The 16,095-nt window shown below is 38.2% G+C and overlaps 1 protein-coding gene across 3 annotated transcripts in view; it reads left to right on the top strand.

The window, feature by feature from the left end:
* KIAA0232 (KIAA0232 ortholog) overlaps window positions 1-16,095 on the top strand; it is a 66,420-nt gene that overhangs the window by 42,698 nt on the left and 7,627 nt on the right. For all 3 annotated transcript variants that reach the window (XM_032686978.1, XM_032686979.1, XM_032686980.1), the window contains 3 exons: window positions 1,924-1,990; window positions 3,348-3,429; window positions 4,709-8,006. In XM_032686978.1, the coding sequence (XP_032542869.1) occupies window positions 1,924-1,990; window positions 3,348-3,429; window positions 4,709-8,006 (3,447 nt within the window). The remainder of the gene's footprint in view (window positions 1-1,923; window positions 1,991-3,347; window positions 3,430-4,708; window positions 8,007-16,095) is intronic.

The following is a 16,095-nucleotide window of genomic DNA, read 5'->3' as shown; positions in this document are numbered from 1 at the left end:
AACCAAGGCCAGCTCCTCCTCTGTTGACCTTTTGGGGGGAGGAGGGGGAAGTCAGGAGTGATATAGGCATAAAGTGACAAATTATTACAACTACATAGCTTCATCCATATTACTGTCCTGCTTGATTCTTTCTAAATAATTTAATTTGTGTTGGTAAATTTCCTGATGTAGAAGATGCCTTCTAAAGTTTGATATTGCTAAGTCATCCTCAGTTAAGTATGTGGCATAAAGGTTTATATTTAGCACTTCAGTGCAGCAATGCAGTTAGGAATAGCAAATTGCTTTCTTTCTCACTTGGCTGCAAATAATTAAAGTTCAGAAGTTAGCATATAAGTCATTGCTTCAGTATATAATTTTTTGAGTATGTGTTTCTGACAGTGAATTAAACAAGATAGTTTCACTGTATGAATTAGCATTCTCTTTTCCATGATATTTTCTTGTGCTTTAGCAACATATATTCGTATTTGTCATCAATTTTTGGCCAGTAATTATGAGAGAGGAGAAACTCTTAGATCTTGGAAAAATGAAATCTTTTTACCACCATGGTAACAAAGCAAATCAAACTTTTTTTTTAATGCATTTCTGTAAGTCGATATTTGATCGGTTGCTTTTGGAGAGAATACATGTTCCATAATTATATGCACAGAAGATCATGTTAAATTCAGAAGGTGAGATGATTTTCTAAGGAGTTTGTATAAGTTTCTCCAAGTATGATTGGAACTGGAATTCCAATGATGATGGAGTTGATATTGAGGAAACTGTACATAGGATACAAGAAGCAGCATGGTTCTCCCTCATTACCACTCCTGGCTGTTTGGTGATTTGCAGGGGATCTCTTGTATCCTCCTCACAGTTTTGGATTGTTGTGTTTAGGTGTGATTCCAGCTCTGTTTGCAGTTACAGAGAGTGGGAAGTGCAATCTCCAAGCATGATTCCCAAACATGGAATTAATGAGAACATGAATATCTACACTGATGCCTTAGGCATCAACACAGGACCCATCTTACCTAGTTTTCCTTCCAATAGGGATGGCCATTTCAGGCTGGAGGTTGGTCTTTAGTATTTCACTAACTGGAATTCAGCTTTTATTCCATTGGAATAGCATGGGGTTTTCCCAGATAGGTAATAAATATATTGGACTGTTTTGTATGTGTGCTTATTTTCAGTATTTCAGTATTTATGTAGAGGAACAGAGGAGGAGAATAGAGGCTTATAGGGAAGATGAAGAAGGTGCTTATTTTTCCCTCTGCTCTCCTGAGCTAATAACACAATATTTAAAAATAAAAAATACATGGGTATTGTAAACTGGAAAAACTGTGGGATGAGTTTTGCATGAAGATATTGTGAAAGCATTTCCTCTCCCTCTCTGCCACTGAGGCGTGCGCTCTTCCTACTGTTCTCCTTCCTACTGTTCTTCCTACTATTCTCCAGGCAGAAAATCATGCCTGATTTTTCTGTATCCTTTTAACAGTCCCTTTCCCACAGGTATAAACTGTGCAACCTAAAGGATCAGGCTTAGCTTTTTGAAATGCATCTTAGTGTTTAATGGGTGCTTGAACTTTTATCCTGAGACTCCTGGCTAAATCCTCAGTGACACAGTGCAGTAAAGGTGACAGCGCAGTGTTCACAAACCTTGGATATCCAATAGTGCAACAATGTGACTTGTAGTTTGAAACCTCTGTGAGGATGTATCTCTGTGTTTCCTGGAATCATTTTGACCTCTAATTCACGTATTTATAGGAATGGTTTTATACATACTAATAAATTCGGTTGATTTTAATATGTAGTTACCATGCAAACAGAAAAATGTGTGTCTGCTGAGTTATGTTTACTGTGTTGATATGTTTCTACAAAATGAATATTCTTTTTAGTAAGTTGCATTTTCTTTTTTCTTTTTTTCTCCCCTGTGGTTTTGTTGTGCAGAGCTCTGGCATTGAAACATTAGTGGAGGAGCTTTGCTCCAAACTGAAAGACCTTCAGAGTAAGCAAGGTAAGGAAAAAAATATTTAACCTTCTGAGGCCGTGTGGTATTTATCAACTGTGCAACATTCTGAGGCTTGGGAATGGGGGACTAGGCTTTTATTTCAGTAGCTTTTAGTACAAGCCATGCAATTTTAAAATACGTTTGAATAATTTCATTCAAATAGTTTAAGCAAATCTGCACTGGTATGCTTTATTTACCTTAGAAATAGCCAATCACAAATGGAGTTTTCCTCATTAAAAGCTGTAACTGTTTGGATCCATTATGCCTGCTTTTTTAGTAAATACTCCAAATTCAGCATCCCCCTCCCTACCAAAAGTAACGAAAATAAAGTGGGCATGATTCTGTTCCATTTGTGTATTGGTACTTGCAAGGAGTAGATTTGCCTCAAAGTAGTTATGTACTAACTATTCTTGTGAAAAGCATCCAAGTAGCCCTCACAGAGAGGTGTATTTAAAATTCCCAGGCTTTAGGGGAATGGTCATGGGGACTTTATGTTGTCAAGCTTAGGGTAGAGAGCATAATGTAAAGTTGTGGTGTCTCCAGTGCAAGTTCATTGCACGTAAGTGTTTGTTCAGACACACAGCAGCAGCCTTGGACATTTAGAGTAAAATTAATATGCTTATCATATAGTATAAATAGCTGTAAATAAGGGATAGACATTTACCTGCTTAAAGCATGATTTTAGCTGTTTCCATTCCCTTTTTCTGTATTTGAACTCAGCTCTTAGTATTTCATAGTGCTGTGATGTGACAGTTTCTTCCTGAGCGAAGGTGATATTGAGCATTTACTTGGAAAAAAAAAATACTCTGTCTCACAGCATTTTTTTTTATTATTATTTTAAAGGTTTTAATATAAAGAACTAGAAATTCTGAGAATCACTTCTCACACAGGAATTATGACTTTACATCCACTCAAAGTACAGCAATTACTGCAGGAATATTTCCTTCTAGTGAAATATGTGAGAAGTTAGATGTGACCAACACAAAAATATTTAGTCAGATAATTGAATTTTTAAAATATTTTTTGTGTCTTGTGGCAATGCAGGAATGAGGTAGGGATTTGGATGGGAAACAACTAAAAATTCAGTAGGAAGTCTCCAGGGGGGACATTGCTAGCCATGAGGTTGCATGTAGCTGCTGGCCAGTTGTGTTAGGTCAAATTTGCAGGACTTAACAAAACAGCTGTGGAAAACTTGAATCTTGGGTGGTAACTTGTAATTTCTTTATATTATTTACAGTGATTTATGGAAATTTTACTACTATTACAGGTATACATCCTGATGCTTTTTTGTTAAATGCTGTTATAAAATACACTGGCTTTTTGAATTTTTCTGTTAAGCATTTGGAATTTTCTTCCAAAACAGAGGAGAAGATTCACAAAAAGTTAGAAGGCTCTTTGACTCCTGAGACTGATTTATCTCCCACAGCAAAGGATCAAGTAGAAATGTATGCATTTTTTTTTCTTATTATTATCTGAGACACTTTTCTTTTTTCTCCTTTTATTCCCATATTTTAACGCAGTAAAATTAACTTAGTGGGGAATCTGTTTCTGTGGATATTAAGAAATACATTTTTTCCTGCCATCTTCTTTTGTTAATCTTAAATATTTAAATATAAGCACTTGGTACCATGGGCTAGTTTAATTTCTGTCATAGTCCTGACTACTTTCGTTTGACTATATGCAGAACTCAAACCATACTGTGTTTTAGTTTCCTTAAGACTAAGTCAATCAGCCAAATTAAAAGCCTTTAAAACAGCATTAATTGACATGTTGGACTTCCAGGGAGAAAATCAGTTTCCTGGATTCAGAACTCGCTGTCTTCTGTTGCAGAAATGGCAAACAAACCTTTTTACAACCTTTAAACTCTTGATAACCGAAGTGATCTCCTAGTTACCGAGTACCCGAGTCCAGTGTTACTGAAGTACCCAGGAATTCTATCATTGACCGCTCTTGGAGATACAACTGCTTCTGTATCTCTTAATAATAACCTTTGGTAGCAACAGTCTAGTAGAATTGTTACTAAATGGATGATACTTTTTCAGGGAACTGATTGTGCTAATGTGCATGTAACTGACATAGAAGTTTTTAATAGGTTTTCATAAAATATATGTGATTCAGTATAAATCTTTCTGCTGTCAAACATGTACTACTTTAAACATTGCAGAAAACTATATTTTAATCTTGTCCTTGTTGCATAAAACTGTTAAGCATCTTAAAGTACTCAAGAACTAATCTTTTTTTTAATAGCTTTTTCTTAATAACTGGATGATCAAACTATGTAGAACTTAACAGGTAGTGACTCATTTCATAAAGGAGAGTTTTAAAAACTGGAATTCAGTACTCAACTAACTGAAATTCAGGACTTCTTCATTTATAGTCTAAATCAAACATGTTTAAGAAGACTGTAGTGAATTGCATCATTATCTAATAAACCTAGAGAGAGGCCTTCACTGTTGTAAGCATCCACAATTTCTCTATACAGTGACATTTAGTCTGAAAAGGGAATTGTTTTACTTGTAGACAGTATGTTTCTAAGCACTTTTAAAGCTTATCTTATTTCCCCTTTGATATCATTCAGATAGTGCAATGAGTGGCTTGTGCATATATAGAGCAAACTAGATTTTTTAGGTTGTTGGTGTTTTGGTTTGGTTTTAGTAATACTTTCTGATCTTAATGCCCATCTGAAGCTCTATGATCCAAATGTCCCTTTTGTTTTGCTTTTAGGTACTATGAAGCATTTCCTCCTCTTTCTGAAAAGCCAGTTTGCCTGCAGGAAATTATGACTGTATGGAATAAATCCAAAGTCTGCTCTTACTCTAGCTCCTCATCTTCATCCACTGTTCCACCAACTAGCACGGATACATCTTCTCCAAAGGACTGCCACAGTGAAAGTGAAGTAACTAAAGACAGAAGTAATAAAGTATCGGCCGCTGTACAGGAAAGAACCCAGCAGAAGAAAAGTAAAAACGAGAAAGAAAACAAATTTAGTAGCAACACTGTTGAAGAGAAGCCTGGTCTGTACAAAAAGCAAGTCCGACATAAGTCTGAGGGAAAGATGCGTCCCCGCTCCTGGTCGTCTGGATCCAGTGAGGCTGGCTCAAGTTCTAGTGGTAATCAAGGTGAATACAAGGCATCAATGAAATGTATTAAAGTAAGACACAAAACAAGAGAGGTTCGGAACAAAAAGGGGCGTAACGGGCAGAGCAGGCTGTCAGTGAAAGCTGGTGAAAAGGCTGACAGAAAAGTCCACAGCGGAAGCAGCAGCAGCAGCAGCAGCGGGTCCATCAAACAACTGTGCAAAAGAGGTAAAAGGCCATTAAAAGAAATAGGAAGAAAAGAAGCTGGCGGTAACGATGGAAAAGATTTGTATTTAGACAGCAGAAATGAGAAGGAATATAAAGAAGAGCCCTTGTGGTATACTGAGCCGATCACGGAGTACTTCGTTCCTCTCAGCAGAAAAAGCAAGCTGGAGACTACGTACCGCAACAGAGAAGATATATGTGGTGTAACATCAGAGGCTGTGGAAGAGTTGTCTGAATCAGTGCATGGTCTTTGTATTAGCAACAATAATATTCATAAAACATACCTCGCAGCAGGTACTTTCATCGATGGTCACTTTGTAGAAATGCCTGCAGTTCTAAATGAGGATATTGACCTCGCTGGGACCTCAATATGTTCTCAACCAGAGGACGACAAATATTTAGATGATGTTCATCTGTCAGAACTAACGCACTTCTATGAAGTGGATATTGATCAATCCATGTTGGATCCTGGTGCCTCAGATACGATGCAAGGGGAGAGTCGGATTTTAAATATGATTCGACAGAAGAGTAAAGAAAAAACTGATTTTGAGGCAGAATGTTGCATAGTGTTAGATGGAATGGAGTTGCAAGGGGAAAGTGCAATATGGACTGATTCGACCAGCTCTGTTGGTGCTGAAGGGTGGTTCTTGCAAGACCTTAGTAATTTAGCTCAATTTTGGGAGTGCTGTTCATCTTCTAGTTCTGGTGATGCAGATGGGGAAAGTTTTGGAGGAGATTCTCCGATCAGATTCTCCCCCATCCTAGACAGCACAATGCTTAATTCACACGTGCTTGCTGGCAATCAAGAGCTCTTTTCAGATATTAATGAAGGGTCTGGTATAAACTCTTGTTTTTCAGTGTTTGAAGTGCAATGCAGTAACTCTGTTTTACCATTTTCTTTTGAAACACTCAACTTGGGAAATGAAAATGCAGATTCTAGTAGCACTGCTAATATTCTTGGGAAAACACAGTCTAGATTGCTAATATGGACCAAAAATAGTGCCTTTGATGAAAATGAACACTGTTCCAATCTTTCAACAAGAACCTGTAGTCCATGGTCACACTCGGAAGAAACACGTTCAGACAATGAGACTTTAAATATTCCATATGAAGAATCCACGCAATTTAATGCTGAAGATATGAATTATGTAGTTCCTAGAGTATCTTCAAATTATGTAGATGAAGAAATTCTAGATTTTTTGCCAGAAGAAACCTGCCAGCAACAAGCTAGAACTTTAGGAGAAATGCCCACTTTGATTTTCAAAAAGAAATCTAAGCTAGAATCTGTCTGTGGTATTCAGCTAGAACAAAAAGCAGAAAGTAAAGACTATGAAACTACACAAGGGTGTAGTGAAGGCAGTCCACATGGAGATGGCTACAGCTCAGGGGTTATTAAAGATATTTGGACAAATATGACAGACAGAAATTCTGCAGCAATGGTAGAAATAGAAGGAATAGAAGATGAATTGTTTTCAACTGATGTAAATAACTATTGCTGCTGTTTGGATACAGAAGCAAAAGTTGAAACGCTCCAGGAACCCAATAAAGCAGTGCAGAGATCAGAGTATCACCTTTGGGAAGGTCAAAAGGAGAATGTAGAGAAGAGAGCCTTTGTCTCAAATGATTTATCAAAAGTAGATGGTGGTGACTATACCACACCATCAAAACCTTGGGATGTTAACCAGGATAAAGAAAACTCATTTATACTTGGTGGCGTGTATGGGGAGCTCAAAACTTTTAACAGTGATGGAGAATGGGCAGTGGTACCACCTAGTCACTCAAAGGGGAGCTTGTTGCAGTGTGCAGCCTCCGATGTGGTGACAATTGCTGGTACAGATGTTTTCATGACTCCAGGTAATAGCTTTGCCCCTGGCCATAGGCAATTGTGGAGGCCGTTTGTATCGTTTGAACAGAACGAGCAATCAAAGAGTGGAGATAACGGATTAAATAAGGGTTTTTCTTTTATCTTCCATGAAGACTTACTGGGAACTTGTGGTAACTTTCAAGTCGAAGAACCAGGGCTTGAATACTCATTCTCTTCCTTTGACCTGAACAATCCATTTTCACAAGTTCTTCATGTAGAGTGTTCGTTTGAGCCAGAAGGAATTGCATCTTTCAGCCCTAGTTTTAAACCTAAGTCAATTCTGTGCTCTGATTCAGACAGTGAGGTTTTACACCCCAGGATATGTGGTGTTGATCGAACTCAGTACAGGGCTATACGGATTTCTCCGAGGACTCACTTTCGCCCAATTTCTGCATCTGAACTTTCTCCAGGGGGTGGAAGCGAGTCAGAATTTGAGTCAGAAAAAGATGAGGGAGGTATTGCTGTCCCTCCTCAAGTAGATGTATTTGAGGATCCGCAAGCAGATCTCAAACCTCTGGAAGAAGATGCAGAAAAAGAAGGGCATTATTATGGAAAATCAGAGCTTGAATCTGGGAAATTCCTTCCCAGATTAAAAAAGTCTGGAATGGAGAAAAGTGCACAAACATCATTGGATTCCCAAGAAGAGTCGGCCGGGATGTTGCCAGTAGGAAACCAAGATCCCTGTTTAGAATGCAGTATGAAAGAATCTCTAGAAGGGAGAGCGGTGGAGAGCTCTAAAGTAAACTGCAGAATAGTGGAGCCACGTGAGGAGACTGGCAGGTTTTGCAGTTGTAAAGCAGGGTGTCATTTCCCCACGTATGAGGATAATCCTGTTTCTTCAGGAGAGCATGAAGAGGTATGTGGATATATAAAATTACAGAATTTGCAGCTGGCAGCTGGTAACCAGCAGTTTCTCATGTGACAGTTCAATTTAAATGTTTGTGATTGTATAGATCTCTAGAAAATACAGTATTGTAGAAGCACTGGAGGTTCCATCTGAACATAAGAATAAACTTTCTTATTGTAAGGGTGACTGAGTGCTGGCACAGGTTGCCCAGGAAGGTTGTAGAGTCTCCATCCTTGGGAGATCTCAAATGATGTCTGGACAAGGTCCTGGGCAGCCTGCTCTACATGGCCCAGCCTGAGCAGGGGGAGTTGGACATGATGACCTCCAGAGTGCCCTTTAAATCTCAGTCATTCAGTGATTCTGTGAAAAATTAGCCATCTTCAGGCGTTTTGGTGTCATCTTGCATACCTTTAGAAATATATGCATGTGTACACTCATGTGACTTTTAAATCTGTTTACCTTAGGTCTTTAGGTTATCTGATTTACATATAAAGTGTTAAAATGTGCATAAAGTTTGAGTCATGAAATACTACTGCTTTTGATTCAAACATATTTTAAAATTCTGAAGGGAAAGATCTGAAGCCAATCTTTTCAATATAGTTACTTCCAAATGGAAGAATTTGGAGTTGAATTGCTGGTTGTAAACTTGAGCAAAGAAAGACTTGTAGAAAGGATATATTCTCTGGAAATTTCAACATCCTCTTGTCAGCACAGACACAAAAAGAAATAAAACATGAATTCAAAATATCCATCACTGCTACAGTACTGTAAGAAAGCCTCAGTATAACTATGGGTTAAGCTCAGAGTTTTCTTTTAGGTAATCATAGCATAAGTTAAGTAATAATCAAGAGCAAAAATTCTTTCCAGCCAAAAATATCCCAAGTTTTTCTTTCTGTGAGCTCCCTCTGCTCTTGAGAAGAAATATTTAACTATCAAAATAATTAGTTGTGTGGCCAGCCCAGAGATACTGTCTGGACAAGTGTAAGTTGCATCTTACATTTTCTTTTCCTTACATCTTACATTTTCTTTTCCTCTTCAACCTCCTCTTCACACATTCAGCAGTTATCTTATTTACATTAGGAGGGAATTTTTTTTCATTTTCAACTGAAGAGTTGCACCCAGCTTATTTTGTGCAATGGTACACTCCTCAATTACAAGTTTGAAACACTAACTCATATATGGAAAGCTAACCTTCCTCTTGCTAAAACTGAAGTTCACCTTTTTGTTGAATGAAATCAGACTTCCTTATTTTCCTTCTTTCCTATTTGTTTCTGCTCTCATCCTCCTTTAAGTTAATTGCTTCTCTTCCCTGTGTCAATAAGTTGATGTCAGCTGCTTGCACAAGGGAATCAAATCTGTAACTTTCCAGACCTTTTCTAGACATCTTGGTTCCTGCTGCTCTGTTAAGTTGACAGAGATGAAGTGTCTTCAGAAATCTCTACTGAGTGTGGGAAGTTTCTGTGTTTGTGCCAGGCCTTGCAGAAAGAGTCACTGAAAAAATTAATAGACTTAGACTGTAAGTCAGAACAGATTCTGGAATTGCCTTCTACCAGGAGTAAGTGCAATTTGACTTCATCATGCATTAGGGCCTAATGAGTGAACAAGTGGTGTAGTACAGTTACTTGTGACAGCAAGAGCCTACACTTCCTTTCAGCCCTTTCCAGATCTCCTTTCTGGATGTGCAGTGCTCCATGAGAATGTTTATTCTCATCTTCCCTTCAACCACTTATCCATTCTAGAAAGTAGTAAGTGGTTGGTATAAGTTAACAGTGGTTTGATAGTTGATGGTGGCTCTGAGTCTTTGGTAGTGAATAGTGCTCAAAAAGCTCTGGTATTTTATTTTAAGTTCCTTAGTGCAAGAGGAAAACTACTTCCCTTGCTCAGGTCTCACAATTATGTAGGCGTTTTCATAGCTACAAATTGATAAACCACTGAGAAGTAAAAAGGGCCAACAACCCTCTCAGCAGTCTAGACTCTAGTTTGGTTTGCAATTAAGCTCTTCCTGGGGGCCTTGAGGAGCCTGATTGCACCCTAAAATGAGACAGCCTGGCTTAACTTACCTGGCTGCATCTACCGTGTCTCGAGAGGTGTGTGCACACTCTGGGCTTTCCTAAGCACCAGTAGTTTGAGTCTGAAAATAATTGACTTCTTGGCTCAAGAACATTTATCTAAAATTCTTGTTTTACTTAAGTGTCTATAAAAGATGTGTGTGAACTCTTTTCTTTGTAAGAGTGGTATTATTTATTTTCATGAGCATTAAACAAAATCAATAGGTAATGCCTAGAATTAGGACAGTCTAGGAGAAACATTTTTTGTGGACACCCCACACATACATGCATGGGAAAGAAAACTTGAGCAGAAGCTGTGGTATTGACTGATTAGTATAGATCAATATTTGTGAAGATTTTTTTTAAGTGAAACTTCTGTGTTTCTCTGCTTGACTTATGACAGAAATTAAAGTTATTGTTTAACTCACTGTCACTTAACATGAAGTTTGAGTTATATTCTGAGGTACCTGCAATATTTTTGCATAAATAGTGGTTGTGAAGATACTAATATAGACCACAGTGTAATAGTAACACATTCTGGTTTGCATCAGTTAAACTTGAGTTATATATGTGCTGTGCAAACACACGTCTCTGAATACCTCCTATTTATAAGACTGTGGGGAAATCTGGTTCAGTTTCCTCCCTCTTACCTTCTGTATTAGAACACTTCTTTTAGAATCACAGTGTATTTTGCAGCAGGAATTTGCTAATAGCTCCTGCAGAAGTTCTTCAAACATGAATGATAATTATATACCTAGCCTCAAGATTAAAAAAAAAATCAAACTCAACCAAACAACAAAACCAAACCAACAAAACACAAAAAAATTCCAAACAAAGCTACCCTTGCAAAAAACCACAAGCTCATGCCACCCAAAAAACTACATAAAACCTCACAAACACACCCCCTTGACCCTGCAAAAGTACAGTCCTTTTTTTCCCAGTAAATGCTCTGACCATTTAGCCATGGCATCATGGGTAAGTACCCAGTCTGGACCAGTTAATGGTCTCTGAATATATACCATGAATATACCAACACTGAATCTCTTGTCAACAAATGTTATATGGGCCCCAGTCTAGTAGATGTGCTCTAAGAATGCCCGTGCTGATGAGTCCTTGAGTTAGAGAAAAGGACCTGTGGGTTTGGTTGGGATCGGTACCACACTTTTCAGGTCTGAACGTGCCTAAGACAGTGGTTTGGGGGATGAGGGAATTCTACTTGCAAAAACAGTTTAGGTGTTCGTGGATCTCGTGACTGAATTGGCCATGAGATTTGGTGAGGGACCGTGTTCACTGGAGTAATGTAAGTGTGCAACCCCCCTCTTGGAAGGGCTGTGAAGAGAGGAAGGGAAGGAGGGGTGTCTTATGTTGGTTCTGAGGTCAGCAGTGTAGCAGGTAAGCTGCCATAAATCCAGGTAGCGGTAAGAGGGACACAAAATTCAGAGGGGTCTGCTGTGTGCCTTAAAATCAGGGGAATCAAGTGGAAAAAGAGCATGTAGAGTCATCCACTTACAAAGCAAAGGACTTCATTGTAAGAGAGAGTAATTTGGGGCTATCTAAGAAAGGACTGGTCCAGATAGTTCTTGGTAAGTGCTGATCGTGGCAGATGATGAAAACACCTACAAATACTCTAAGCTCTAACATTCTAATTAAGAAAACATTAATTTGCTGAGGTATTGAAGGGTGGTACTAGTCTGTATGAGAGGACCTAAAAAAGATAGAGTTCACAACAATAGTATCAAAATCATGAGAAAAACCCCCAAGGTTTAAAGTAAGCCAATAAAATAAAGATATGGCACACTTTAAAGTCCCAGAAGTGAATCAGAAACAGAAAAATGACTGAAAGATATTTGAGAGACAGAACTAACAGGCTTGGGAAGCTGTGAAAAGGTAATGTCCAAGGTATTGATTAGTGCATTTATTGTCATTGTTACTGAAAAGAAATTAAGGAGTAGTACTTATATACTACACCTGTTTCAGCTAGTCATAGCAATATTCAGCTGAATATCATGAGGAGCAGCAAGTAATTTGAGAAAAGTCTAGTAGTATACTTGTTTGAGAACACATGGATGATAGAAAATATATAAAAAGCAAATATATTCTTTAAAGGAGAAAAATGGAACTTGGGATGTTACCGAGGACTCTTTTAAATTCCCTAAAGAAATATTTTAAGCTGTAAATGGCCCAAATGCATGAGAAACTGAAAAAGTTTTAAAGTATTGGTTTAGCGAAAAGATTGTGCTCTCAAAATAACAGTCAGTGGTTTACTGGAGGACAAGAAAGTTGATAATTTTTTCTGGTGTGGGGCATGTTTATGAAAATCCCTGATGATAACAAACAGGGAAAGTCTGCAGTGGAAGACAGGATTAGAATCCAAAGGTTGTTAAATAGGAGCAGCGGCCTAAAACATAAAATGGCAATCCTGCAGGGACAACTGAAATTTTAAAGAAAATAATAATCCTCTTTACAAACACAGTGACAGGGGAGTGACAGGGGAGGAAATGATATGAAATAGAAAAGCATCTCCAAGTAGATCATAACCGAGTGTAAATCAGGAATGACACACTGCAAAAGGAACACTGAGATACAGAAACACGAATGCCCTTCTGTAAGAGGGGATGGAATTGCTCTGCTGGAGTACTGGGCTGAGCTCTGGTTCTGTCTATCAAGAAAGATATCTTGAGGAGAGCAACACAAAGATCACCATTTATGAAAACAGAGTGAAGGAACTGGGGGTGTTTCATCTCAAGTAAGAGCCTGGAAGCAGAGGCAGCAGTTTTGCAGAAGCCACGTTCATAGTTAGAGGAGATAAGGGAAAAGCTGTGTTGCTTTGTAGGCTCTGGTAAACACAGAGGAAGTGGATGTCATGACCTTAAGTCACAGTAAGGGAAATTGAAGAATAAGAATTCTAACCGGACAACGAGCATTACTGTAAGGGTCAATTATTTTTAGGGAAGCAGTGGAAATTCTGCCTTGAAGAGATTGAGTAGAGAAATATAGTGCATTGTAGTTGACTCCAGCTTTCTGCAGGAACAGAGACTAGATTATCTCATAGGGTCCCTTGCCTCATGTATTTTCAGTGAAATTCAGCAATTAGGTTACTGCCAAATAGGTTTTAAGAACATAAAATTCAGTCTCAGGTCCCCTTCTTTATTTGTGACCAGCTACTTGAGCCAAGTGTATCTTCACTGAGTGGCTGAACTAAAATTAGCATCTGATCTTTTGGAATGGGACTCAATGGGTTCATTGCTGCTTTGACTTCTAAATTACTCATGTGTTTCTTGTATTCTTCCTGATAGTAAGGGGTTGCAGAGCAACAAGAAATCTGTACTTCCAGATTAATATGACTTTCTCTGTGCTTGGTTATGAAACTGTCAGTTGTAACACTTCTGATAATATCCATTCAGACCATACTGAGGCTTTAGTGCTTATTGTGTTCACATTCTGCAAACCTCTTGTCACAGCTGTGACCCTTGTCAGCATGCATCCTGAAGGAGTACAAATACTCTCTGATGGTGTTTCCAAATTAGTATCTAAAGCACAAATAGCCTATTCTGAAAGGCATACCAATTTAGATCAAAAATAACAGCTATTTACATGGGTAGATGTAAAATTTAATTAAACTGTTCTGTAAAATAATGAAGTGCCCTTTTTTCAAGACCTTCAGCAGATGGTCTTTACAGCTCTAGATCCCAGCTCTGAGAAGATGCTTTGCATAAATTTTGCTTGAAGAACAGAGTTCTGACCAGTGTAACTTTTCTGACTGGCAAATGACTAAGCTGCTGTATGAGCTTGCTCTGGACATTTGCCTGTAACTGTAGGGGAGAACTTCTGATGGAATCAAGGAAATAAAAAAAAATTATTCCTGCCTCATACAAAATTGTTAGTTAAGGAATAGTTAAAAAAATACTAATATTTCTCCCTATGCAGATTGTTGATGAAATAAGATTTAAATTGTTAAGCACAAGCTGTACCGGTTCTTGGTGGAGAAAAAACCGTATTGCATATTCATAAATGCTCTCTTAGAAATTTGTGATGTTGCAAAATAAAACTATTATTTTCTGCCAAGAAAAAATAATAAAGTAAATTCCTAATAAAGTATGAGCAATCAAGCTCTTATCTGAGGAAAAATATTTTAAAATATATATAAATGACAAAATATAAATAAGGGGTTTTTTTCTTTTTTATCAAATACATCTGTAATCATAAGGAGAGAGGGGAAAAACCTCAACCTCCTCCCCCCCTCCAAATTTATCCTACCTTTTTTCTGTAGCTTTTCCATCTGCACATTTAGCATTTGGGCAACCAAACCTCATACAGGGCAGTACCAGCTTTATTATTTTACCTTATGGCTGGGACTTTTTCTGTGAGTAACTGCTTTCATACTCCTAGATCTGGTCTTTCCCAACTTTAGTCGTCACAGTTTCCTCACCTGCCCAAATGCCCTTGTCAGAGATATTCCTAAGAGTTGTCTTAGTGTCCTGTCATCCAGAAACTTCGGTTACATTTCAGCTCTGCCAGCAAACACACAGTTCCACTGAAATGTGCTGTTTATCAGGCTGCCTGCTGTTCCCAGTTAAACACAATGGTGTTGAATACATCCCTGGCTGTAGTGAGCATGGAACACTTTACACAAACAAAATGAGCAAAAGAGTAAAATGCACCTACTGGGTGTTTGTTCTGGCCAGCCCAGCTCCCAGGCTGAGGTGTGTTCACCCGAGTGCTTGTCCTTGTGCCCAGATCAATAAGTGTAGAACAGGAATTCTCCTGGGCTCCCTTATTTCAGCTGTGTGTGTGAATGGAGGAAGTGAGGAAAAATGTCGTCAGCTGTAGGAAATGGCATTCACAGTGCAGGAAACATCTTTCACTTCTCCGTTGGTTTTCCATTTTATTCAGATGTACCCTTAAGGTAGTGAATTGCTTTTCCATCGTTATGCTGGAGATCCAATACACTTTTTAAAATGGTCGTTACCCACTTAAGCTCACAAACTCCCTCCTTTGCATTAGCTGCACTAAAATTTCCTTTTTTAGTTGAAAAAAACCCATAATATTTGCTTTTGTTCCTTTAGAAAATATTTGTACTGATGTTTGCAAGGAATAATTGTTCTTTTGTATACCAGAGGTTTCACGTGAAGTTTTAGATGGAAGACTTAAGTGGACAGCCCTGCTGTTGTATGAAGTTCTTGGGAAGGCTCATTTGAGAAAGCAGACATAGAGTGATGTTACAAGGAACAAATGTGCAGTAGAGGCCAATGAAAGACATACTATTTAGTATTTACTATTTAAAGTTTTGAAACTATTTTACCCTTTCAAACTTTAGACAATAGCAAACATTAAATTTGTTTTTTCTGCTGTTATTTTAGCTTAGCTTTTGGGGTGGGAAAGGTGATAGGACTAGAAGCAGAATTGGAGTTTTAGTTTCTGCATTTAACTGCGCGGTTCAGACTCAAATCTACAGAAAGGTCGCAGATAGTGGTTTTAAATCAGCCAAGACTTGGGGCAGGAGAATCTTGCATTGCTGTAATGTTACAGTAGTGTTTGTGCTTGTGAATGCTGAGGTCCTGAAGTGATTTTACATTTCTTCAACCAGAGTCTCTAGTTACCCTATAGCCTCAGTTACCCTATGCCTACCTGTAAAACAAGAAGGGAAATCTATCAGTGTTCTCTCTGACCTGCAGCAAGACTGGAGTGGAACAGCTTTGCAGTTGGGTTTGCCTTCCTGTCTTTGAGTTCTGCTTAAGAATAAAGTAAAATAAATACCAATAGTTTCAGAGAGGAGAGACTTCTTGTTGCAATTTCTAATACCAGAACCATTGTGAATAATAGCTATTTAGATGGGTATCTGACCAATTCAATAAAACTTTTCATAAAACATTGGAAGTGTATGTGAGTATGTGTGTGAGAGAGGAGGAGGAGATATTAATTGAAAATGCTGTTTCAAAAGGGAAAGATTGCCAACAAAGGAAGGTAGACTCATAGTGCTATTCTAGAGTTGATGTTTTGTATTTACTGATTGGGAGTATTTCTTCAATTCACAAAAATTGTTTTGATGA

Source organism: Chiroxiphia lanceolata, chromosome 4 (assembly GCF_009829145.1).
Source record: "Chiroxiphia lanceolata isolate bChiLan1 chromosome 4, bChiLan1.pri, whole genome shotgun sequence".
In the NCBI taxonomy this organism is placed as follows: Eukaryota; Metazoa; Chordata; class Aves; order Passeriformes; family Pipridae; genus Chiroxiphia; species Chiroxiphia lanceolata.
The sequence above is the reverse complement of the archived record's forward strand: the minus strand, read 5'-3'. Positions and strand labels throughout refer to the sequence as shown.